Source organism: Podarcis erhardii, assembly GCF_964252035.2.
Source record: "Podarcis erhardii genome assembly, chromosome: 3".
Taxonomy (NCBI): Eukaryota; Metazoa; Chordata; class Lepidosauria; order Squamata; family Lacertidae; genus Podarcis; species Podarcis erhardii.
Genome location: NC_138507.1, coordinates 123,356,739 through 123,381,912, shown reverse-complemented (window position 1 = coordinate 123,381,912; position 25,174 = coordinate 123,356,739). Strand labels below are relative to the sequence as shown.

The 25,174-nt window shown below is 49.7% G+C and overlaps 1 protein-coding gene across 1 annotated transcript in view; it reads right to left on the bottom strand.

Annotated features, from left to right (window-relative positions):
* Positions 1 to 543: 543 nt before the first annotated feature.
* The window catches only part of SCARA3 (scavenger receptor class A member 3), a 36,058-nt gene continuing 11,427 nt past the window's right edge, over positions 544 to 25,174 (bottom strand). The window contains exons 2-6 of the mRNA XM_081854751.1: positions 23,382 to 23,438; positions 20,977 to 21,096; positions 14,524 to 14,622; positions 9,099 to 10,142; positions 544 to 1,054 (exon numbers count right to left, since the gene is read on the bottom strand). Of these exons, the coding sequence (XP_081710877.1) occupies positions 615 to 1,054; positions 9,099 to 10,142; positions 14,524 to 14,622; positions 20,977 to 21,096; positions 23,382 to 23,438 (1,760 nt within the window). The 3' untranslated portion in view covers positions 544 to 614. The remainder of the gene's footprint in view (positions 1,055 to 9,098; positions 10,143 to 14,523; positions 14,623 to 20,976; positions 21,097 to 23,381; positions 23,439 to 25,174) is intronic.

Sequence of the window (25,174 nt, the reverse complement as noted above, 5' to 3'; positions counted from 1 at the left end):
GACAGAAGAAGAAGAAGAAGAGAAGGAGGAGGAGGAGTTTGAATTTGATATCCCGTTTTATCACTACCCGAAGGAGTCTCAAAGCGGCTAACATTCTCCTTTCCCTTCCTCCCCCACAACAAACACTCTGTGAGGTGAGTGGGGCTGAGAGACTTCAGGGAAGTGTGACTGGCCCAAGGTCACCCAGCAGCTGCACGTGGAGAAGCGGAGAACTGAACCCGGTTCACCAGATTACGAGTCCACCGCTCTTCACCACTACACCACACTGGCTCACTTCCAAAGGAGTCTTTGGAAGGGCAAATAGCCAGGGATCTGGGGATCTGTTTAGCGGTTCGATCTCAGTGGTCCTGGGCTGGGGGGGGGGGCGGGCGGTTAAGGAAGGTGCTTGACACGAGGCGGGAGGGTGGCTGGAGTTTAGCAGCTGCAACTTTTCACCTTGGATGGTTCTCCAGTTCCCCCAAAGCTGCTGCAAACGGTGCCCCAAACTGTGCAGAATAAATGAGGGCAGGAGCTGGGGTGGTGGGGCAGCACTGGATGTGGGGCTCAGTCGAAAAGAGTCTGTCCACCTGCACATCTACCCCCACCCCTTTTTGTACGGGGGACAAAGGAACCGCTCACATTCCTGGGGGCCCCGGGGGCCCTGGTAACCCTGGCCGCCCCTGGATCCCGGGGTCCCCTTTTGGCCCGGTCGGCCCAATTGGGCCCGGCGGCCCCATTTTCCCTGGGATGCCCGGCTTCCCCTGCAGCCCAGGAGGTCCAGCTGGTCCCGGTGGTCCCCCAGGTCCTGGGGGCCCCACATCACCCTTGGGGCCCACTTGTCCTTTGGCGCCCCCTTGTCCGAAGCTTCCCTTGGCCCCTTTGAAGCCAGGGAGGCCTTTCGCGCCCACGAGGCCTCTCTCGCCTGGGGGGCCTGGGTTGCCTGGGGGGCCCTGGGCTCCTGGGGGCCCCGGCGGCCCCAGGCTCCCGGAATCGCCTTTCGCTCCTCTGCTCCCGGTCGGCCCTTTGACGCCAACATCGCCTCTGTATCCTCGAGGGCCAGGGGGGCCAGGGACACCTGGATAGGAAGAGAGGGAAATATGGGGTCAGTGACAGTAAACAATGCAACAACATCTAGGGCAGTGTACGACTATGAGATTGTGATGGGGGGTCAGTCTGGATGATGCCCTGGGTCCCCTTTCCAATTTTTGGCCTCCTGTGCCCAGTGAGGCTTGGGATCCTATAGAAGAGATTGCTGAACCGTACAGGTTTCTTTGTAAGAAAAATGACCACTTGAATATCCTCATCGGCATCCCAAAATAATGATCTGAGTTGTAAGAGCAACAACTAAGGATAGATGGCGGCCAACAGATTGAGGTTGAATTCTGACAAGACAGATGTACAGTCATACCTTGGGTTGAAGTAGCTTCATGTTGAGCGTTTTCGGGTTGCACTCCGCGGTGACCCGGAAGTGCGCTACTTCCACGTTTCGTTGCTCGCGCATGTGCAGACGCTCAAAATGACATCACATGCATGTGCGGAAGCGGCGAGTTGCGACCCATGCACGCGCAGGTTGCGTTTGCTTCAGGATGTGAACGGGGCTCCAGAACGGATCCCGTTCGCATCCAGAGGTACCACTGTACTGTTTGGGGAGACAGGGGGTGGGCAGGTATGGAGGACTCCCTGGTCCTGAATAGGGTAACTGTGCCCCTGAAGAACCAGGTCGATTCTGTGTCCAGAGCAGCTGTTTACCAGCTCCATCTGAAATGCAGGATGAGACCCTCCTTGCCCGCAGACTGTCTCGTCAGAGTGGTGCATGCTCTGGTTATCTTCTGCTTGGACTACTGCAATGTGCTCTACATGGGGCTACCTTTGAAGGTGACCAGGAAACTTCAACTAATCCAGAATGCGGCAGCTAGACTGGTGACACGGGTGGCAGGAATTTATGTTCCTGTTGCAGGAATTTATGTATAGGGGGTTTTTTTGCGGGGGGGGGGGTGTTGCCCCTCCAGCAGATGTCATGTACATGCAGTCCACTACCAAAAGCAGAACAATCACTTTTGTGACTTTTGTGATTTGTCCCCACAAAACACTTCATCACAGTTTCTTCCTATCTATGCAAAGGGCCTCTGCTGCATGATGCCAAATGTAAGAATTCACTGATCAATGTACCTATGTACTGGCTCACCAGGAAAACTAGAGAAATCCATCTAGATATGTGAGCTCAGCTACTCAGCAGCCCCTCTGCCTGAAGGATAATTCTTGGCATCCTGATACCAGAGTGCCAGACAGGTAGCCATTCTAGAAATAACAAACCCAGATGAAGCCGAAAGGGTGTGATTCACATGACTGGGAAACAGGGAAATGCAAATATTTTTTTTGTTACATTTGATGGGTGTTTGGTGGAGGGCAAGGGGAACCATGGGGCAGGGTCCAGGATGCTCAGATTCCTGCCTCCAGACCTCCCCTTTAATGATGTAACCGTGATGTATGAGTGATGTAGTTTGGGGGGGGGTGTAACATGGGGATTAGGTAAAGGGGCCCCTGACCATTAGGTCCAGTCATGGCCGACTCTGGGGTTGCGGCGCTCACCTCGCTTTACTAGCTGTTTGTCTGCAGACAGCTTCTGGGTCATGTGGCCAGCATGACTAAGCCGCTTCTGGTGAACCAGAGCAGCGCATGGAAACGCCGTTTACTTTCCCGCCGGAGCAGTACCTATTTATCTACTTGCACTTTTTGGAGTGCTTTCGAACTGCTAGGTTGGCAGGAGCAGGGACCAAGCAATGAGAGCTCACCGTGTCGCAGGGATTCGAACCGCCGACCTTCTGATCGGCAAGCCCTAGGCTCTGTGGTTTAACCCACAGTGCCACCCACGTCCCACGGAGATTAGCAGCTAATAAAAGTTTGGGTTCTCTTTTGTTTGGGGCTTCCATCTTGTTCCACCTGGTGGCAGGTGGGAGTCCTGTCGTGACAGTCTTCACTGAAGACCAAGCCTCCTGCTCTGGTATTCCTGGCTGGTGTCCTTGTTTTTTTGTCCAAGGGAGCCCTCAGATTTCTCCGTTAACAGGGTCGACAGAAGCAAAGCAGTCTTGCTGAGATTCTTGGCTCTTTTGCTCGGCCTCTAGGATTTGGAAGCTGAGCCGGGACATTTGCAAACAAACAGGTCTCCCAGAGACTGCCCCAAGGCGCCTCTGGGCCGGTGTCTTTCTGCAACATGTCATGGGCAACTGTGTGATGTTCTCCTTGCCAACCTGAGGGTGAAGAGGGGAGGATCCAGCCTAGAACTGCTTATATCTGGCTACCTGGCTGGGAGGGTCTGGGAACTCAATGTGCTGGGATCTGCAAGGAGAGAGATCAACAGCTGCCTCGAGTGCTCAGCTCCCACCCAGAGAAAGCCAAAGAAAACCTCCAGGAGGTTCGGCCTCCCCAGCTGGCGTTTGCAAGCTTACACCCCCACCGGTTTGGGATGCAATCCTGTATTGACTCAGACCATCCTGCCAGGCCACGCACATAACTGGCCAGTCTGAGGCGGTACCCAGGGGTGGTTCTGGCTTGTGCCAGCTTGCTGTACATTGCACTCTTTTTCCATAGCAATAAAAAAAAATTAAAATAACAGAGCTCAGCAGCAGGAAGGATAAACAGCACTCGGAGCAGCTGGGCCAGGGAAGTGGGGGAGACTTTGCTGAAGCTGCGGCAACAGGGCAGCTCCTAAGAGACTCGAAATTTAAGGGAGGTGGGTGGGACGATGAAGGTCCCGGCTTGGCACCCCAAATCTAGGGCTTTGTTTGATGCAAGGCTCAGCTCCAAAATCAGGAACTCTTGTCCTGAAAGGTGCATGGGAGAAATAAAGGGGGACTCTGAGCATATGCAGAGTGCTCTCATCACTAAGTGATTATTGCCAGCTTCCAGGCAGCTAGGGAGACTCAGACCATTATCAGACTATGTCCACCGCATCAATTCTAGGATGCTAATGGTCGGTTTAGCTGAGCATTCTGTTCTCACAGTAGCCAATCGGATACCTGTGGGAAACCTGCAAGCTGGATTTGAAAATAATAATAATAATAATAATAATAATAATAATAATAATAATTTATTTGTATCCCGCCCATCTGGCTACATTTCCCCACCACTCTGGGTGGCTTCCAACAAAGATTAAGAATACATTAAAATGTCACACATTAAAAGCTTCCCTAAACAGGGCTGCCTTCAGATATCTTCTAAATGTTAGGTAGTTGTTTATTTCCTTGACATCTGGTGGGAGGGTATTCCACAGGGCAGGTGCCACCACTGAGAAAGCCCTCCGCCTGGTTCCCTGTAGCTTCACTTCTCACAGGGAGGGAACCGCCAGAAATCCCTCGGCGCTAGACCTCAGTGTCCAGGCAGAATGATGGGGGTGGAGACGCTCCTTCAGATATACTGGACCAAGGCCGTTTAGGGCTTTCAAGGTCAGCACCAACACTTTGAATTGTGCTTGGAAACATCCTGGGAGCCAATGAAGGTCTTTCAAGACCAATGTTATATAGTCTTGGCGGCTGCTCCCAGTCCCCAGTCTAGCTGCCACATTCTGGATTAACTGCAGTTTCTGAGTCACCTTCAAAGGTAGCCCCACGTAGAGTGCATGGCAGTAGTCCAAGCGGGAGATAACCAGAGCATGCACCACTCTGGCGAGACAGTCCGTGGGCAGGGAGGGTCTCAGCCTGCGTACCAGATGGAGCTGGGATATGGCTGCCCTGGACACAGAACTGACCTGCGCCTCCATGGACAGCTGTGAGTCCAAAAAGACTCCCAGGTTGTGCACCTGGTCCTTCAGGGGCACAGTTACCCCATTCAGGATCAGGGAATCCCCCACACCAGCCCGCCCCCCGCCCCCCAAGAACAGTACTTCTGTCTTGTCAGGATTCAACCTCAATCTGTTAGCCACCATCCATCCTCCAACCTCCTCCAGACACTCACACAGGACCTTCACCGCCTTCACTCTTCCCTCCTGTGATTTCCTGTGTTTCTGACTATGGAGGCAGTTCCACAGTTTAACTATGCACGGACTCAGGTCTGGAATTTCGGCGGTGTGCAAAAAGTCCAATGCACTGAGACAGCAGCCATAGCGGCAGCAGCGCACCTTGGGGGGTCTGAGCAGATCCTCGCATTGCAGCAGGGTCCCCCAACACGGCACAGACTTTCACTCCCTGCTGCGATGTGTGAAACATCTTCCTAAAAGGCAAACCCTCCTTCCTTCCACCCTGGGAGGCCGGAGTCACAGCCAGAGCGCTGACACTCAGCTGCTTCCAATCAACGGCCTGTGTTTTTATGATGCATGTTGCAGAGCGTGTCAAATGGGAACCAGCTGCGGGGACCACGTCCTTAACGCTGCAGCGCCCAAACGCCGCGTTCACGTGCGAACAGATGAAGGGAGCCTGGCTTTGTGCCTTGCCTGTGGCCTACTTGATGCCTAGGTCGCTCATGGCCTGGCAGAATTTTCAAGGGATTAGATAAGGTAAAGGTAAAGGACCCTTGGTTGGGACGCGGGTGGCGCTGTGGTCTAAACCACGGCACCTAGGACTTGCCAGTCAGAAGGTCAGCAGTTTGAGTCCCCGTGATGGGGTGAGCTCCCATTGCGCGGTCCCTGCTCCTGCCCACCTAGCAGTTCGAAAGCACGTCAAAGTGCAAGTAGATAAATAGGTACCACTCCAGCGGGAAGGTAAACGGTGTTTCCGTGCGCTGCTCTGGTTCGCCAGAAGCAGCTCAGTCATGCTGGCCACATGACCCGGAAGCTGTACACCGGCTCCCTAGGCCAATAAAGCGAGATGAGCACTGCAACCTCAGAATCGACCACGACTGGACCTGATGGTCAGGGGTCCCTTTACCTTTACCTTTAAAGGACCCCTCAATGGTTAAGTCCAGTGAAAGGTGACTATGGGGTTGTGGCGCTCATCTCACTTTCAGGCCGAGGGAGCCGGCGTTTGTCCACGGACAGCTTTCCGGGTTGTGTGGCCAGCAGGACTAAACCCCTTCTGGCACAACGGGACGCCATGATGGAAACCAGAGCACATGGAAATGCCGTTTACCTTCTTGCCACAGCAGTACCTATTTTTCTACTTGCACCGACGTGCTTTCGAACTGCTACGTTGGCAGGAGCTGGGACAGAGCAATGAGAGCTCACCACTGTCATGGGGATTTGAATCACTGACCTTCCGATCAGCAAGCACAAGAGGTTTAGTGGTTTAGACTACAGTGCCACCCACGTCCCTATTAAGGTAAAGGTAAAAGACCCCTGGATGGTTAAGTCCAGTGAAAGGTGACTATGGGGTTGCGGCGCTCATCTCACTTTCAGGCCAAGGGAGCCGGCGTTTGTCCACTGACAGCTTTCTGGGTTGTGTGGCCAGCAGGACTAAACCGCTTCTAGAGCAATGGAACACCGTGACGGAAATTAGAGCGCATGGAAATGCTGTTTACCTTCCCGCCACATTGGTACCTATTTATCTATTTGTGCTGGTGTGCTTTTGAAGAGTTTGGAGGCTTTTTAGTTTATAGGGAAAGCAAGCAGGAGGCGACATGATAGAAAGTTAGAAAATTATGCCTGGTGTGATCTGCTCCTGAATGAGCATCTCCACCTCCATCGTTCGGCCCAGACACTGAGGGTTTTTATAGCTATCCTGATTAGTGAATCTGGAATAAGGCAACAAAAATGACTGAGGGGCTGGAGTGACTCCCTCCTGAAGAAAGGTTTGGGACTTTTTAGCTTAGAGAAATAGCAAGGAAGACGTGACATAATAGAAGTTTACAAACTTAAGCACGGCATGGAGAAAGTGGAGGATTTTATTTCTCTCTCTCCTAGAACTCCCAGGCATCCACTGAAGCTGAAAGCTGGAAGATTCAGGACAGATTGAAGAAAAGACTTCATGCAGCTCAGTTAACCTATGGAACTCCCTGCCACAGGAGGCAGGGATGGCCACCAACTTGGATGGCTTCAAAAGAGGATTGGACAAATCCATGGAGGACAGGGCTATTGATGGCTATCACAGTCAGAGGCAGCAATGCTTCGGAGTCCAGCAGATTTTCTTACGTTCTTTTCTTATATGGACACCCACTTTGATTAGTCCCTGAATGAAGCTTATTTCGACTGGCCAGCAGCTGATGGGAAAGACAGCTCTGCAAATTGGCAAAAACAAGCTTACGAAATATTAGAGGTTGTCGCCCAAGCCCGTGACTCATCTATTTATTTGGGTTTTGCAGCCCAAGTAAACCTGCTCTGGAAATTCAGGAGAGGCTGCAAAAATCCAAAGCCATGCATTGAAAGCAGCCCTTACCACTCTGTTCCATGGGTGGCTGGGTGGCTAGAGTGGTCCCTAGAAATCCACAGTGTGCAGGTCAGAATCTAGGCCTCCCTGAGTCCGAACTGGGTTACGTGGCGTCACGAGACCCCCTGGCGCAGGAAGGGCACAGAGTCCCTTGCACTGGCCATGGGAGCAGGGAAGATGTCTTTCATTGTTTCATTCATTAATTAAAATATTTGTATACCCCAGTGGCATGAAAAATAGGTCAAAGTGGCTTCCAGCAATAGAAACGTAAAGCATGCCAGAAAAAACACAAAAAGTTAAAAACAGAACCTCATTTAACCATAGTGGAAGGATGAACATTTAATTGCCTGCATAGGCAATAGGAAATGAAAAGTTTCCTGCAGGTGATTAGTGGTTAGCACAGAAGGCACCCGCAGCAATATGAGAAGGGGTCTTTTCTGTGGTGGCTCCCTGTTTGTGGAACGCTTTCCCCAGAGAGGCTTGCCTGGCCCCTTCATTGCATATTTTCAAGCACTTTGCAAAAACATTGCTTCATCTGTGTAAGCCACCTTGAGTCCCAGACGGGGAAGAAACTGGGATATAAATACAGTGGTACCTTGCTTCTCGGACGCAATCTGTTCCAGAAGTCCGTTCGACTTCCAAAACATTCAAAAACTAAGGCGCAGCTTCCGATTGGTGCAGGCGCCCCGGAAACAATAGCTGACATGGACGTTCGTCTTCCGAAAAACATTTGAAAAACGGGAACACTTACTTACTTCCAGGTTTTCGGCATTCGGGAGCTGAAATGTTTGAGTACCAAGGCGTTCGAGAACCAAGGTTCCACTGTAATTATAATCATAGTAATAACAATTTCAACTACAGTGGTGCCCCGCAAGATGAATGCCTCGCAAGACGAAAAACCCGCTAGACGAAAGGGTTTTCCGTTTTTCGAGGCGCTTCGCAAGACGAATTTCTCTATGGGCTTGCTTTGCAAGACGAAAACGTCTTGCGAGTCTTGCGATTTTTTTCGCTCCCCCCCCCTTTTTCTAAGCCGCTAAGCCGCTAATAGCCGCTAAGCCGCTAATAGCGCTAATCCGCTAAGCCGCTAATAGGGTTGCTTCGCAAGACAAAAAAACCGCAAGACGAAGAGACTCGTGGAACAGATTCTTTTCGTCTTGCAAGGCACCACTGTAGGCTTTTAACTATCTATGGCCTTTTAGAGTGGGTGAGATCCTTTAATGCACCGTATTTTTCACTCTATAAGATGCACTTTTCCCCTCCTAAAAAGTAAGGAGAAATGTGTGTGCGTCTTATGGAGCGAATGCAGGTGGGAGGCTCTGCTCAGCGCTCCCTTGAAAGAACCGCACACACGCTCCGTGTGCTCTTTAAAGGGAGCACGGCTCTTGGGGGAGCCTTCATCCTGCTGGATGTGTGTGCAGCTCTTGGGGGCTTTTCCCCGAGGAGTGAGGAGGGCAGCCTGCCAGTCCCTTCTCCCTCCTCGGGGAAAAGCCTACAAGCGCCGCACACACGCTCCACGCGGCTCGTGAAAGGGAGCCCTGAGCAGAACCTGGGATGCATGCAGGCTCTGCTCAGCACTCCCTTTAAAGAATATTTTTTCTTTTTCATTCCCTCTCTAAAAACTAGGCACGTCTTATGGTCAGGTGCGTCTTATAGAGTGAAAAATATGGTATATCTTGTCTCCCGGTTTTAATGTATGCATCTATTATAGCTTTATTTTTCATAAGTCGCTTTGAGTTGCCATCACGAAAAGGGCGGCTAATGAATTTAACAAGTAATGATAAAAACAACCCTGTGCCTCCCACTTGCCTCCCCATCGCCGCTTCTCACCTCGCAAGACAGTGACGTTTCGGAGGATCTGCCCGTGGTGAGCGTCTACCGCCTTCATCTCTTCCATGACCATGGAGAGATTGCGGATGTCAAAGTCCAGGCGGGCGCTGAGAAGGCTGAAGCGCTCGCGCAGGAGGTCGGTGGCGCTGAGCATGAGGCTGACCGACCTGTTCAGGTAGTAGAGCTCCTCGGCGTGCGCATGGAAGCCCAGCGTGCAGGAGAGCCGGACGTCGTCCAGGTATTTGAGCATGCTGTGGACGTGGCTGTCGGTGGCGTTGATGTTGGTGAAGATGGTGCTGATCTCAATCTCGTGGGAGGTCATGCGTCCTTCGAGCGTCTCAAAGCGCTCGGCCGTCCGGTTCTGCGTGTAGCGGGCATGGTACTGGAGGTCGTGCATGTTCTCCTCGTGGTCGTCCAGGAAGGAGGAGACGTTGTCCAACTGCAACTGTAGGCTCATGACTTGCAAAACCAGGTCGTGCATGCCCTCCGAGTTCTGCCCGATCCTCTGCGAGGTGATGCCCAGGCTGGTCTGGATGCCCTTGACCAGCTCCCCAGTTTTGGAGGAGGTGGTCCTCAAGCCCCCCAGCAGGCGGGTGTAGTTCTGCCAGTCGGACACAATCTTCTGCAGCGTCAAGGTTTCCTCGTTCATCTTCCTCTGGATGATGTGCACCCAGTCGGAGGTCTGGCCGACGGTGAAGTTCATCTGTTGCACGGCAGCCTCCATGTCGAAGCGCTCTTGCGACAGCTCCTTCAACGAGCTGCCCAGCTCGGACGTGGCCCCCTGCCAGCCCCTCACCTGTGCCAGGAAGAGCGCCAGGCTCTGGTTGACCCGCTGGATGGCGGAGAAGCACCCGTCCACCTCGTCGTTGATCTTGTTGCTGGCAGACGAGAGCTGCTGGTGGGTCTGGCCAGCTCGGTCGAGCAACACATCCTGCGCCAAGAGCTTCTTCTGAATGCCCTCCAGCTCCTCCTGCAGCCTGCTGATCTCCTGTCCCAGCTGGCCTGCATCGTGGCAGAAGGAGCAGTTGCCCAGGGATTTCTGATCTGGATTGGAGGGTGCGGTGCAGAAAGAAAGCAGGTTGGTTAAACAGCTTCTAGCACATACCCAGCCGTTGACCAGGCCTTGTCCTTCCCCATAGCTAAACGGCAGAACCCACCACGGAAATAAAACTCTGCAAATCTGCCCAGTTACTGTGCACTGTTCTGGTCGCCTCAGCTCAAAAAGGGTATCGAACAGCTGGGAAAGGCACAAAAAAGGGTAAGGAGATCGATCAAGTCCCCTATGAACAAAGGATGCAGCATTGGGGCTTTCTTGTATATGACAGAAATATTGTATTGTATTGTATTGTATTGTATTGTATTGTATTGTATTGTATTGTTATTTTATTTTATTTTATTTATACCCCGCCCTCCCCAGCCAAGACTGGGCTCAGGGCAGCTAACACCAGATATAAAACAATTGATTAAGATACAACTTTAAAACAAGATTAAAATACAACATTAAAATGCAGTCTCATTTCAATAGAAACTCAAATCAGAAACTTTTTGGGGATGAAAACGTCAAATCTTCACCAAGGCCAACTATCCAGACTGGTCCTACGTGGGCCGGAAAAAAGCCAGGGAGGTCCCCAAGTAGGAGTTCCATCACAGAAGGAGAAAGGAAAAAGGAAAGAGGAAAGTTTATAAATGTATGCCTGGCATGGTGAAAGTAGATAGAGAAAAGTTTCTCTCCCTCTCTCTCTCATAAGACTAGCAATCACAGACATCCATTGCAGCTGGATTCAGGACAGAGAAAATTAAGTCCTTCTTCATGCAGTGCAAACTGTGGAATTCCCTGCCATAACAGGCAGTGATGGCCACAAACCTAAATGGCTTTGAAAGAGCATTGGACCATAGCTGTCAAGTGTCCCTTATTTGAAGCGACAGTCCCTTATTCCAGCGCCATGTCCCGCTGCTGTCCCTTATTGATGGATGTCCCTTAAATGTCCCTTAAATGATGTCCCTTAAATTTCAAAGGAAGCAGCTCCTCTCCCTCCCTCCCTGCCGGCCAGGGAGGAGGGAGGCTCCAACTGTGTTGCTCACCCAATAAGAAGTCTAAGAACGACTGGGGGGGTGCAGCTTGCATGCCTTGTGTGTGGCTAGTTAATGCAAGCTGAGGAGGGTTTTGAATGCTGGACGCCATTTTGTTGCACGTGCTGCTGCAAACTTTGCAGTGCAAAGCCAGGCTGGGGAGCCATCTTAAGTTGAGGCTGCATAGGCCTTGTGGTGCATGTGATTCAGATTCTATTCAGTTGAACCTCTGGTTACAAAGTTGGTGGGGCAGTGTTCTCGAAGCTACCAGCATGAGTTTGACCAGACTGCAGGAGGACAGGAAGACTGGAGTGCCTGGAACAGGTGAGGCTGCAGGTCCCTTATTTTGGCTGCTGGTCCCTTATTTTCAAAACTGTAAGTTGACAGCTATGCATTGGACCCAGTCCTGGAGAAGGAGGCAGTGGAATTTGCTGCCAAGGAGTGTGGTGGAGTCTCCTTCTTTGGAGGTCTTTAAGCAGAGGCTTGACAACCAGATGTCAGGAGTGCTCTGATGGTGTTTCCTGCTTGGCAGGGGGTTGGACTCGATGGCCCTTGGGGTCTCTTCCAACTCTATGATTCTATGATTCTATGATTCTATGATTCTATGAGGCGGCCTTCAGTGGCTCTTAGCCAGGATGGCTTTGCTTTGCCTCTGCAGTTGGGGGCATCAATGCCCCAAAATTCCCTGGGCTGAGCAGGACTGGAGGTATAAACGACTATCAGACTTTGAAAAGCTGGTTTCACTAGATCAAGTTCATCTGTTTTGTGGAATTCATCAAACTAAATAGTTTTAACTGGATTTTGAAAAAGAAAAACCATGCCATTAGTTGCTACTGTTTAGAATTCCATCGCGTTATTATCTTCTCAAGTGGGTTGTTCAAACCGCTGTTCTGAATAATCCTTTTTATAGGGTAGGAGGGGTAACACTGGGGGTGAGCTGGAAGCCTGAGGACAGTGACACCCCCGCAAAAAGTGTGGGAGCCTCTGGACCCTTGAGAACTTGGCTTAGGAGGGGGCTGCTAGACTGGTTTCCTCTGGTTCCTGGGAGTGAGTCAGAGACGTCCCAATCGCTTGCAGATGCTTGCAAAATCCAACCGTCAGTTTGCTGACTGACAGCAAACTTTCTCGCTCCCTCACAAGACATGTTGCTCAGCAATTAAGCAGATGTTGCTTCTTCTCGTTTCAAAGTCTTACTCATCCATTTCTTCTGCGACCGAGATCTTGCAAGACCTGCTAAACAGAGACCTCAGAGCGCAGAACTATTCCTGAGCACCTGACAGAAGCTTATATTTATAGTATGTTTCTAAGCACAATTCAAAGTGTTGGTGCTGACCTTTAAAGCCCTAAATGGCCTCGGCCCAGTATTTCTGAAGGAGCGTCTCCACCCTTATCGGTCTGCCCGGACACTGAGGTCCAGTGCCGAGGGCATTCTGGCAGTTCCATCATTGAGAGAAGCCAAGATACAGGGAACCAGGCAGAGGGCCTTTTCAGTGGTGGCACCCGCCCTGTGGAATGCCCTCCCACCAGATGTCAAGGAGATAAACAACTACAGTCATACCTTGAGTTGAATGTGCTTCAGGTTGAGCGCGTTCGAGTTGCGCTCTGCGGCAACCCAGAAGTAACGGAGTGCATTACATTATCTGAAGAAGTGTGCATGCACACGAAAGCTCATACCTAGAACTAACTCAGTTGGTCTTTAAGGTGCTACTGGAAGGAATTTTTTTATTTTGTTTTGACCATGGCAGACCAACACGGCTACCTATCTGTTACTTCCGGGTATCGCTGCTCGTGCAAACTCTCAAAATGACATCATGCGCATGTGCGGAAGCAGCGAAATGTGACGCGCGCACGCGCAGACATGCCGTTGCATCTTGCGTTCCATTCGGGATGTGAACGCAGCTCCGGAACGGATCCCGTTCACATCCCAAGGTACCACTGTATCTGACTTTTATAAGACATCTGAAGGCAGCCCTATTTAGGGAAGCTTTTAATGTTTGATGCATTACGGTATTTTCATATTTTGTTGGAAGCTGCCCAGAGTGGCTGGGGAAGCCCAGCCAGATAGGCGGGGTATAAATAATATATTATTGTTGTTGTTGTTGTTGTTGTTGTTGTTGTTGTTGTTGTTGTTGTTGTTGTCACCAGGGTGGAAACTGCTCATCCCAGCAGCAGATATCAGCGTGGAAAGCTAGCTGTGCACAGAACCGTAGACTTGTCGAGTTGGAAGGGACCCCTGAAGGCCATCTAGTCCAACCCCCTGTGCAGCCTGGCAATTTTAATCATGCCTGTACCTACAGATGGATAACTCAGAGGAGATGTCCCTTCCAACATCGCCTGTTAAAGGAGCTGAGTTAGAGGCAGGTGGAGGCTGGGGAAGTCTCCCTGCTCTGCCCTGAGAGCCAACTGGGAGGTGACATTGAGGCTGCAGCCTTTTCTTGATTTGGCGGAGGAGGCTGAGGTTGGCTGTGGTTTACCTGGGTCCCTAGTTCAAAGGCAGGACACCTGCTTGGCATGCAGAAGGTCCTGGTTTGAATCCCTGTCATGTTCAGGCAGGGCTGGGAGCAACCTCAGTCTGGGGAATGTGATGGCCTGGGACTTGGGCTCGGACTCGGAACCAGAGGAGTCTCAGTCCGCACCAGATCCTGTGCCTCAGGCATCACCTGAACCAAGTCTGGGGCCTGATCCTGAAGAGTCCCAGTCTGCACAGGTTCCCCTGCAACAAGCACCAGCTGGGCCAAGTCAGGGGCCTGAGCCTGCCCTGGCTCCAGATGCGGGGATGACCTCATTGCCTTCAGCTGGGCCATCACTTACAGTTGCTCCTTTACCAGTTGGGTCAGGGGAGGCTGAGGCAGCTTCTGGGTCTAGTAACCCACCGACGTCTCCCGAGCTGCAGAGACTGATGTCTGAGAGAAGGAGAGACCTGAGTACTCGCAGGAGGAGTGCTCGTCTTCGGGCGAGACAGGGAGGTGAGTTGCCGGGGGATCAGGACTGGCCATTACCCTGACAAAGATAAAAGGCTGTTGGACCTTGCCCCAGGTTGCGGGAGCAACGTTGCTGTTTGCCAGAACCTGCCTGAGATCCTGGACCTGTCCTTGCCTGGTTTCCTGCCTTGGCCCTGTCGGACTGACTCCTCGTGGAGTCCCTGGATTCGGTACCAGACCTGGACCGCATTGCTCAGGTTAACCCCCGGGTCCAGCACAGGGAGCTGCTGTAATCAATACTGAGCTAGCTGACTCACAGAATCAGAGGGGAACCCCAAAGGTCATCGAGCCCAACCCTCTGCAATGCAGGGATCACAGGTAAGGAAACCCTGGCAGGTGGACACCTAACCTTTCTTGAAAAACCTCTAACTTACCCAGCTCTTGGAGGTTATCCTGGACCGACCCGATTTTCTTGTCATAGTACGTCTGGGCAGAGTTAACATCGTCAGCTATGGAATCCACCTTCTTGAAGACTGCAAGGATGACACAAAAAGCGAGCACATTATCCCTGGGGCTACCTGGCTTTGAACACAAAAGCTCACCTTGATTGCTGTGAATTCTGGGGTGGGTTGCTTCTTGGGAGAAATGACAAACCTAGACAGCATCCTAAAAAGCAGAGACATCACCTTGCCAACAAAGGTCCGTATAGTTAAAGCTATGGTTTTCCCAGTAGTGATGTATGGAAGTGAGAGCTGGACCATAAAGAAGGCTGATCGCCAAAGAATTGATGCTTTTGAATTCTGGTGCTGGAGGAGACTCTTGAGAGTCCCACAGACTGCAAGAAGATCAAACCGATCCATTCTGAAGGAAATCAGCCCTGAGTGCTCACTGGAAGGACAGATCCTGAAGCTGAGGCTCCAAGACTTTGGCCACCTCATGAGAAGAGAAGACTCCCTGGAAAAGACCCTGATGCTGGGAAAGATGGAGGGCACAAGGAGAAGGGGACGACAGAGGACGAGATGGTGGGACAGTGTTCTCGAAGAGACCAGCATGAGGTTGACCAAACTGGGGGAGGCAGTGGAAGACAGGAGTGCCTGGCGTGCTCTGGTCCAGGGGGTGACGAAGAGTCGGACACAACTAAACAACAACAACAAGGGCAATCTCTTTTTCTTTCTGCAAGCAGAACACCCCGCTCTCCTGCCCCTCGTTTTGCTGCATTTTACCCTCTGAAATTTGTCCGCCTCCTCCTTCCAGGGTGGAGATCCCGGCTGCAGCCAAGGACTAAGCAGAGCGGAACTGTTTCACGTTCTTTTGGCTAATGCATCCCCAAGAAACATCCCCTTCTCCTGGCAATCGCCCGCTTTTCCTGACTCATGTTTCTCGATTGCAGTCCACCGTATCCCACCGGTTCCTCCCGGCCAGCTGGTTATCTGATCCTCGCTTTTCGCTTTGTATTCTACCCCTTGAGGTTTCCTTTCCTGGGGAAAATGAGGTGGGAAAATGGTGACGCTGCTTCGTTGACGCAGTGTGTGTGTGTGTAGGATTTTAATCTTCTTTTTACGTCAAACCAGATTTTAGGCACAATCTCAGCTTCGTTTACCCACTTTGCAATGCTGAAAATGCTTACAGTGCAGCCAAAGTTTTTTCAGAAATGGATTTTTTATTTTTAAAAATATTCCTGTCCCAGATCTGTTTTCCTTTCAAACTCCACCCTCCTGCCCACTTGCCAGTTACTAATTTCAAGGATTGGCTTTGCTTTCCTCTTCCCTCCCCATGTCATGTTCATTTTGTGCCGTGATTCTCTGACTGTGAACATGCAGGTTTTAATAAAAGTACTGGTGCTTTATTTATTTCATAAAATCCATCCAACATTTGAGGGTTGTTGGTTTTTTAAAAAGCCCCTCAAAGCGATTTACAAAAAAAGGGGAAAGCAATAAAATGATCAATAAGAGAAACTAACAACAATAATTTAAGGCTTTCGAAAAGTGGAATGAACAATACGCTAAGAAAAGAACTCGCAGCAACTTTTTAAACACCTGGGTCTAAACAAAAATGTTATTAGCAGGCGTTGAAAATTGTGCACCGAAGGCCTGATATCAATAGGCAGGGAGTTCCGAAGTGTAGACGCTGCTATACTAAAGCCATACGAAATGAGGGAGCTTTTTTTACCAAATGCAGAAAGGGTTTTATGATCTCGTAGGTAAACTGGTCCCAAGTTGTTAAGGGTTTTATTATACTATTAGCAACATCTTTATCTTGGTCCGGTAGAAAATTGGCAACCAGTGCAGATCTCTGATCCCAGGTGTTGTACGCTGGCAAGGCCTCACTCTGGTCAGCAATCATACTGCAGCATTCTGCACCAACTGCAGCTTCCCGATTGCTATTGATAATTTTATTGTGTTTAGCATTTTGGGGGGAAACTGCTTGGAGGTGTTTTTTTGTTTTTAACAGTCAAGCAATGTGAAAACATAATGAAAATAAATAAATAACCAAGCTTTACCCATTGTGTAGCTCTGAGCCATAGACAGAAATCTGACAGCCTTCCTCCTTTCCACTCAATGCTGAGATCTTGCCTTCTTCAGAACGCAGGCCAGCTGAGCCCTGCAACCGATCCTTATACAGTCGTACCTTGGAAGTCGAACGGAATCCATTCCGGAAGTCCATTCGACTTCCGAAATGTTCGGAAACCAAGGCGTGGTTTCTGATTGGCTGCAAGGAAGCTCCTGCAGCCAATCGGAAGCTCCGTTGGACATTCGGGTTCCCAAGAACATTCGCAAACAGGAACATTCACTTCCAGGTTTGCGGCGCTCAGGAGCCAAAATGTCCAAGTACCAAGTGTTCAGGATCCAAGGTACAACTGTATAGCGGACGCTTGGGTTGCGAACATGATCCGTGTGGGATGCACGTTCGCAACCCGCAGCGCCGTGTCTGCGCACGTGTGGGTTGCGATTCAGTGCTTCTGTGCATGCACAAAGCGTGATTTAGCGCTTCTGTGCATGTGCGACCGCCAAAACCCAAAAGTAACCCGTTCTGGTACTTCTGGGTTTCGGTGGTCCGCAACCTGAAAAAACGCAACCTGAAGCGTTTGTAACCCGAGGTATGACTGTATTGCCAGTTTTAGGTTTGGACTGGCAGCCTGTTGGTGTTGGGGGGGGGGGGCACCTGGCTTCTCAGGCTGGCTCTTGCCTTCTCTTGCCCATCCATTGCCTGTCCTCTATAGACTTCTATAGACAACTGCATCTCCATCTGAGATCCTTGAATGTTCCTGCCGCTAAACTGGCTCAAGGGCAGGACTCCTTGGAACAAGGTGGTCTTGGGCTAAAACAAACAACCCCTGAAATTTTGCACCAAGCAAACCCGAAATTCTGCATTCTGAGCAAAAGTTGCAAATGGAGGATTCTTGCATTAGCCTGCACAATCTGCATCGGACATCTGCTACCTTAGGCAATGCTATGTGATTCTCTTGCAAGACAGTAAGGAGAGTCTGGTGCTGGATCAAGCCAATGAATATATGAACACAGAGCTCTTTCGCCACCCAGGCAGCTGCCGGGGCTGCAGAATTCGTGGCTCTGCTGTGGGCTGGGACAGGACCCAAACCTCAGGCTCCTCTCAGCTGTGTGCCAGCCCCACAAGTTGAGTTCAGCTTTGGGGCACGTGATCTCGAGAGAGAGGGCAGCTTCTCTCTGCCCAAAACAACAGGCAGGGAAGGCCACCTGGGGGCAGCAGGGAAGTTGCTGCCTCAGACCAAGGAAGGGCTCTCAGCCTAGGCCACCTGGTGCGCCAGCCATGCCAAGAGGCAGTGGGTGGTCTCGGCCGAGACCCAGAGATGAGAGAAGGGCCTCCTCTCCTGGTTCAGGAGGTTGGATGCAGCGAAAGACGCCCAGGCAGAGAGGCCTGGGATGGAAAGAGGGGTGTTTCAGGAATGCATGCAGGAGCCGGGCCCTGTGACTAATAGCACTTTGCAGGATTGGGGCCTTCCTAATTTTGTTCAGGAGAGGCAAGGCACGGCCACACAGGTGAGGCCAATTGGTAACTCACAGCACCTGGTGGCAAGAGCTGGGAAGGGATATAAGGTCAGCATTTCCCTTTGGCTCTTTGCCACAGCAACACGTTCCCTGCCTTGCTGCGTTTGGCTCCTTGCTTCTTGACCCTCGGACCCTTGAATTTGTGACTCCTTGCTTCTTGACCCTCGGACCCTTGAATTTGTGACTCCTTGCTTCTTGACCCTCGGACCCCTGACCTCGTGACTCCTTGCTTCCTGATCCTCGGACCCTTGAATTTGTGACTCCTTGCTTCCTGACCCTTGACCTCGGGACTCCTTGCTTCTTGACCCTCAGACCCTTGAATTTGTGACTCCTTGCTTCCTGACCCTCGGACCCTTGACCTCGTGACTCCTTGCTTCTTGACCCTCGGACCCTTGACTTCGTGACTCCCGATTTCTTGACAGCCGGTGGGCTGGAGCCAGCTGGGGGCCTGCCAATTGCCCCCTGATCCTTGGTTGTATGCCAACATTGTGGTCCTGATCTGTTTAAGGCTTTATAGGTCAAAACCAGCACTTTGCATTGAGCCCGGAAACTAATTCATAGCCAGCGCAGTCGGACCAGGATTGGTGTAATATGCTCAGACCGTCTTGCTCTGGTGAGCAGCCTCTGCAACGACCATCCAAGTAGGACTGGAATCACCGCAAAGTGGTGCCACCAAACCCTAGTTCGGAGAGTCGTTCCAGAAGGATGCCGTGGTCGACGGTAATAAAAGGATGTCACATAGAGGAGGGAGAAAGGTTGTTTTCTGCTGCTCCAGAGAAGCGAAAACGGAGCAATGGATCCAAACTACAAGAAAGAAGATTCCACCTAAACATTAGGAAGAACTTCCTGACAGTAAGAGCTGTTCAACAGTGGAATTTGCTGCCAAGGAGTGTGGTGGAGTCTCCTTCTTTGGAGGTCTTTAAGCAGAGGCTTAACAACCATATGTCAGGAGTGCTCTGATGGTGTTTCCTGCTTGGCAGGGGCTTGGACTCGATGGCCCTTGTGGTCTCTTCCAACTCTAGGATTCTATGATTCTATGATATCGAAAGAGGTCGAGACGAATAAACAGGGACATGTTTCCCTTGTCTCTCTCTCAACATAGGTCATCATACAGGGTGACCAAAGCAGTTTCTGTGCCAAAACCAGGCCTAAGCCCCAACTGAAATGGATCTTCCGAAAGTTTCTTCCAAAAGTGCCTAGATCTCTTTTAAAGCCATCCAAGTTGGTGGCAATCACTGCTTCCTGTGGCAGAGAGTTCCACAACTTACGGTAACTATTGTGGGATGTGAAACACAGAGCAGTCAAGTACAACATCCCTAAAGTGGACATAAAAAGGGGGTGTCTGGACCAGCCAGTCGGAACTTCCTGTTTCCTCCTGGACTGACAGACTTCCTCTACATGTTACCAGAGGTGGGCATGGCCTCACCTTTGCAGGTACCTCAGCAGAGGCTGCCATCTCTCTCTCTGACTACATTCGTCAAAGAAGCAACATCTGCTTAGCCTAAGATGCTCTTGCTTCCAGCCAAGAGAGGACAAAGGAACTATCTCTTTATGGGATAAATTCCAGGTGTATTACTTTTGTGACTTAAGTCTGCCTTCTGGGATCCATTTGTGAACAGAATGTGAGTGAGTAAACTCTTTTTATACTTTCATAGAAGACTGTGTCGTGTCTATCTTTTCATGAAGGGACTAAAGGGGAAATTACCAAGAAAACTTATTTTAGAGGCTTTAGCAATCCTGTGCAAACGCATCTGCTGTGCAAGTTTGAAAAGGGGAATGTTACTCTGCTAAATTGTGAACTTGTTAACACAAGTTGGAAATCAAACAATATATTCTCTTCTGCATCCCTGAACATCCCCACAACTATGCACTTTGCGAAGAAGTCCTTCCCTTGTCCCAAATCTTCCAGCATTCACCTTCATTGGATCTTCGCTGGTTCTAGCTATTTGAGAGAGGAAAATGATTCTCTGTCTGCTTTCTCCATGCAATGCATAATTTTATAAACTTCTACCATGTTGCCTCTTCCTGGTCTTCTCTCTAAACTAAAAAGTCCCAGGGTTCTGCAACCTTCCTGCAGAGTGGAGCCACTCCACCCCCTTGATGATTTCGGTTTCTGTTTCCTGAACCTGGGAGACAGGAGGGATGTGTGTGAAGGCACCTTCTTCCACCTGTGGTGGACCTGCCCAAAGATTAAAGCCTTTTGGGAAATGATCTATAATGAAATCAAGAAGGTACTTAAATGTACTTTTTATAAGAAACCAGAGGCATTCCTCTTGGGCATGGTCGGCCAACTGGTGCCAAGGAAGGATAAGACCTTTTTTATGTACGCCACTACAGCAGCAAGGATCCTTCTAGCAAAGTATTGGAAGACACAAGAACTACCCACACTGGAAGAATGGCAGACGAAAGTGATCGACTTTATGGGACTGGCGGAAATGACTGGCAGAATCCGTGACCAAGAGAAAGAGACGGTGGAGGAGGACTGGAAGAAGTTTAAAGTATATCTTAAGCACTGTTACAAAATTGAGGAGTGCTAAAATGTCAAGGGGAAGGAAGATGCAGAATTACAGCTGAAATTGTTTGATGATTTAAGGAGAAATTGAGAAAGATAATAAGTTTAAATTTAATTGGCAAAAAGGGTTGCTGAAAAACTTTAAAATAAGGATGCAAAAAGGGTGAGGTATGGGGAAGTCCGAGAAAGGAGGCTTATGAAAATGAGGTTGAGAAATTACATTCGTGTGTTTGTTTGCATTTGTTGATGTTTGTATGTTGTTATTGTTTTGTTTTAAAATTGGAAAATTAATAAAAATTATTATATATATATATAAAAAGAGACAGGAGGGCTGTGTGTTTCCTACTCACCCAGAGCTGCCAGCACCACCACAGCCACAATGAGCAAGACGACAAAGACATACAGGACTTTCACGGACGTCTGCAGGGTCAAGGTCTTCTCGCACTGACTGCAGTTGGTCCTCATCCGGCCTGGATTGGGGAGGGAGCATAAAGCAGAGATGGGAGACTATTGTTGTTGTTTTTAAAAGTATTAAAGATTTTCTTGGTTTACAAAAGTATGTGCAATGTCTGTCTCTCTCTCTTTTCAAGTAACATTTTTTACAGATCAGTTTCATTTGTTGAGACATGAGGAAGCTGTTTCTATATTACTTAATATATGTGGGGTTTTGTCTCAGTGTCGCTTGTGCAGGTCCTCTGCTATTCACTTGTGTTCCTTTGGTGGTGAGAGAGGTTGGGGTTGGCCTGGGGTGTGGTTGTTCATTTGTGGTTGGCTGTGGTGGTCTTTGTTTTCATGTGTGAGTGGGGTGTGTGTGTGTGTTGGATCAGGCTAGCCATATTGATTTGTATGCCGTTGGTGGATTCTTGTCATTGTCTTGTTGGGCTGTGTATGTGATACAGGCGAGCCATACTGGGGTGAAGGCATCTTCTTCTGTTTGTCCCTGTGTCAGTTGGTTAATTTTTCTAGTAGGGCTGTTTCCCATACTATTTGGTACCATTGGTCCATGCTTCCTCCTGACAGGTCTCTCCAGTGTCTGGTTATGATGTTTCTGGCTGCTGAAAATAGGTGGGTTATGAGTTCTTTGTGGTGTAAATGGGCATTATTGTCTTAGAAGATGTTTAGCAGGGCTAATTCTGGGGTGGTTTCTAATACTTAGCTATATTACATATTTCTCGTATGGCTGTTCTGCAGAACAGATGGATTTTGGGACACTCGATGGGAGACTATTGTGTGTCTAGCAGAGGTGTTTGTGCATCAGTGTCAAGTTTAAATGTCTTAATCAGAAATGCTGGAGTTTACATTTGTCTGGAGGTTTCTCCCCTGGCCTGAAAACTCCACCCCCACCCCCAGATGATCCAGAAAGCTTGCTGGCATCATAGAATCATAGAACTGGAAGGGACCCCTGAGGGGCATCTAGTCCACCGCCAGCAATGCAGGAATCTCAGCTAAAGCATGACTGTTAATTATCACAGCGGACTTCCTGCTCTGTACCTGTCCATGCTCAGGTTCCCTTTTTTAGTGCATGCCGGGATGTGGGCACACCATAACTTTAAAGCACATTATTTCCCTCAAAGAATTCTGGGTATCGCATTATTTTATAAGCTTCTACAATGCCTTCTCTTGCTTGCAGTTTATCCAGACTAAGAAGTCCTAAACGCTGCAGCCTCCCTTCGCAAGGGAATCACTCTGTCCCCTTGATAATTTTTGATCATGTTCATCTGACTGCTCCGATAGTATCATAGGCACAAATAATCATTAATGTTCAGTAAAAAGGATGTCTGGAGGGATTCTGGTCTGCCCCGCGGAGGACCTTAAGGACCACAAATAACAACATTTTGGAGGTCACAAGGTGGTTAGATTGGTTTCAACTAGGGCTAGGGCCTTTTCAGCACTGGCCCCGACTTGGTGGAATGCTCTGTCCCAAGAGACTAGGGCCCTGCGGGACTTGACATCTTTCCGCAGGGCCTGCAAGACGGAGGTGTTCCACCAGGCCTTTGTTTTGGACTCAGTCTGACCCTTTCGTTTCCCTCCGCTTATGGTTTTGATCTATGGGCTATTTTTAAAATGAGGCTGCATTTTAAATTGCATTTTAACCTGCATTTTAAATTGGTTTTGTCCTATTATGTTTTTACTGTAATTTTATTGGTGTTAGCCGCCCTGAGCCCGGCTCATAAAGCCCTGAGCCCGGGTAATAAATAAAGGTTATTATTAGTTATTATTATTAAAGCTGTGTGAGGAGTCCTAGTTCATATTACATTGCTGCTGCTGCCGCCACTTTTTGTTGAATATCTTGTTTAAATGTTAGGGTTCATTATTGTTCCGCAGGATGTGTACCACTTTGAATGTAGGAGTGCATATCCTGACCTAGTTTTCACAGCTGTTTAGCAGTGTATTAGGTGCTGATAAGTCACTGTAATTAGCTGTGTCAGAAATTGTGAATGATATATAATGTGCAATATGTACCTTACTCTCCCCTGGTGAATGGATGGGTGATGATGCAAGATGTGTGTTAGAGGAGTTTTGTTATTAAACCCTGCAAAGGTATTTTTGTGTCTCTTCAGTGATTCCTTCTGTGTGGTCTACTCTGCACGCACTCTGTGGCATGTTTCAAATGCCCAATACTTTCATGTATGTTCCTTTCTCTTAGCATCACCGCTTGCAAGCATGCGAACGTACACACACACACACACACACACACACACACACACACACTTCATTTTGGGCTCTAACACACTCTCTGCCCAGCGACTCTTACCATTTGGCCTGTATCTAAAGGATGGCATCTCGTCGTCTTCTCCAATGAGGTCTTCCTCTGAAATACAAAACGAAAACATTGTTTTGTTAAAAAATAAGGACAAAGTGCTGGGGTCAGCTGCTTCCATGGAAGAAGAAGAAGAATTTGGATTTGATATCCCGCTTTATCACTACCCTAGGGAGTCTCAAAGTGGCTGACATTCTCCTTTCCCTTCCTGCCCCACAACAAACACTCTGTGAGTTGAGTGGGGCTGAGAGACTTCAGAGAAGTGGGACTGGCCCAAAGTCACCCAGCAGCTGCACGTGGAGGAGCGGAGACGCAAACCCGGTTCACCAGATTACGAGACTACCGCTCTTAACCACTACACCACAAAAGGGGCATGGCGTTAAACCTTTTTAAACAAACCATCTGTGCCCTTGGCATGCCAAACAACCCCTTCGGACCCTCGCCCTCACTTTGCAACCAGCACTGAAATTGTCAAATGGAGAAAAGCCTTTCCAGCGCTGCGTCTGCATTCTGTGCCCTTGGCCATAGCTGAAGAATTGCCGGATCCCCTATGAAGCGAGAGTTTGTGCACATGGCATTAAAGTGCCTGGAACCTACCCCACTAGCTTGTTGTTTAGTCGTGTCCGCCTCTTCGTGACCCCATGGACCGGAGCACACCAGGCACTCCTGTCCTCCACGGCCTCCCGCAGTTTGGTCAAACTTGTGCTGGTAGCTTCGAGAACACTGTCCAACCATCTCGTCCTCTGTCATCCCCTTCTCCTTGTGCCCTCCATCTTTCCCAACATTAGGGTCTTTTCCAGGGAGTCTTCTCTTCTCATGAGGTGGCCAAAGTCTTGGAGCCTCAGCTTCAGGATCTGTCCTTCCAGTGAGCACTCAGGGCCGATTTCCTTCCGAATGGAGAGGTTTGATCTTCTTGCAGTCCATGGGACTCTCAAGAGTCTCCTCCAACACCAGAATTCAAAAGCATCCATTCTTTGGCGATCATGTGTATTTCCCCAAAATTTCTTAATTTTATCACATCCCCGCCATGCCTCTCCTGTATCGCTCTCTACAGCCATGGCAGGTCCTGCAACCATCCAACAGTTTGACTTTGCCCCAGAATGTGCACTCCTTCGTTGTCTCCTGAGACAGACAGATGCCAATCAACCTACTCTGAATTTTTGGTCAGGAACCCTCCTTCTGACCCTCTTCCCTTGAGGCTTCCAGCCTTTTTCAAAAGCGCTAGATGGCCAAGTACAACCGGGATGCTTCGGGGGAAAGAGCAAAGAGTTTCTTGGACCCCCGCTCTGTGTTTCTTGGACGCTGTGGTTCATTTAAGAGATGAGGGCGCACCAGGGATTTCTTTGCCAGCCGCAAGCCGGGCACTCTGACAAGGAGAATAAGAGCTGGCAGAGACGTCGGCCATCGAGGGATGAAGAAGACAGACGAAAGATTTCAAGAGCCCTCAGAGCGGGTTCCTCACCCAAAGCAGCTAGGCTTATGGTTTACAAACATACACACTGTTGTGGTCAGGGCTAGGGGGTCAGTCTAGATGATGCCCTGTGTCCCCCTTCCAATTCCTGTGTTAGTCAGACAAGTTTAGTTACACAACAAGGACCTTCGCTGGCCCCTTGAGTGTCCTCATCAACATCTCAAAAGAAGGAGCCGGGATGCGAGAGATGCAACTAAGTGAGGGGCTCCTTCGTGCTAATGCCACCTGGTTGCTAGGTAGGGGCGCACAGTATTGTGGGTGAGCAGGGGTGCCAACTTGAATAAAATATTGGGGGGTCCAGGCAAACCCCACCCCA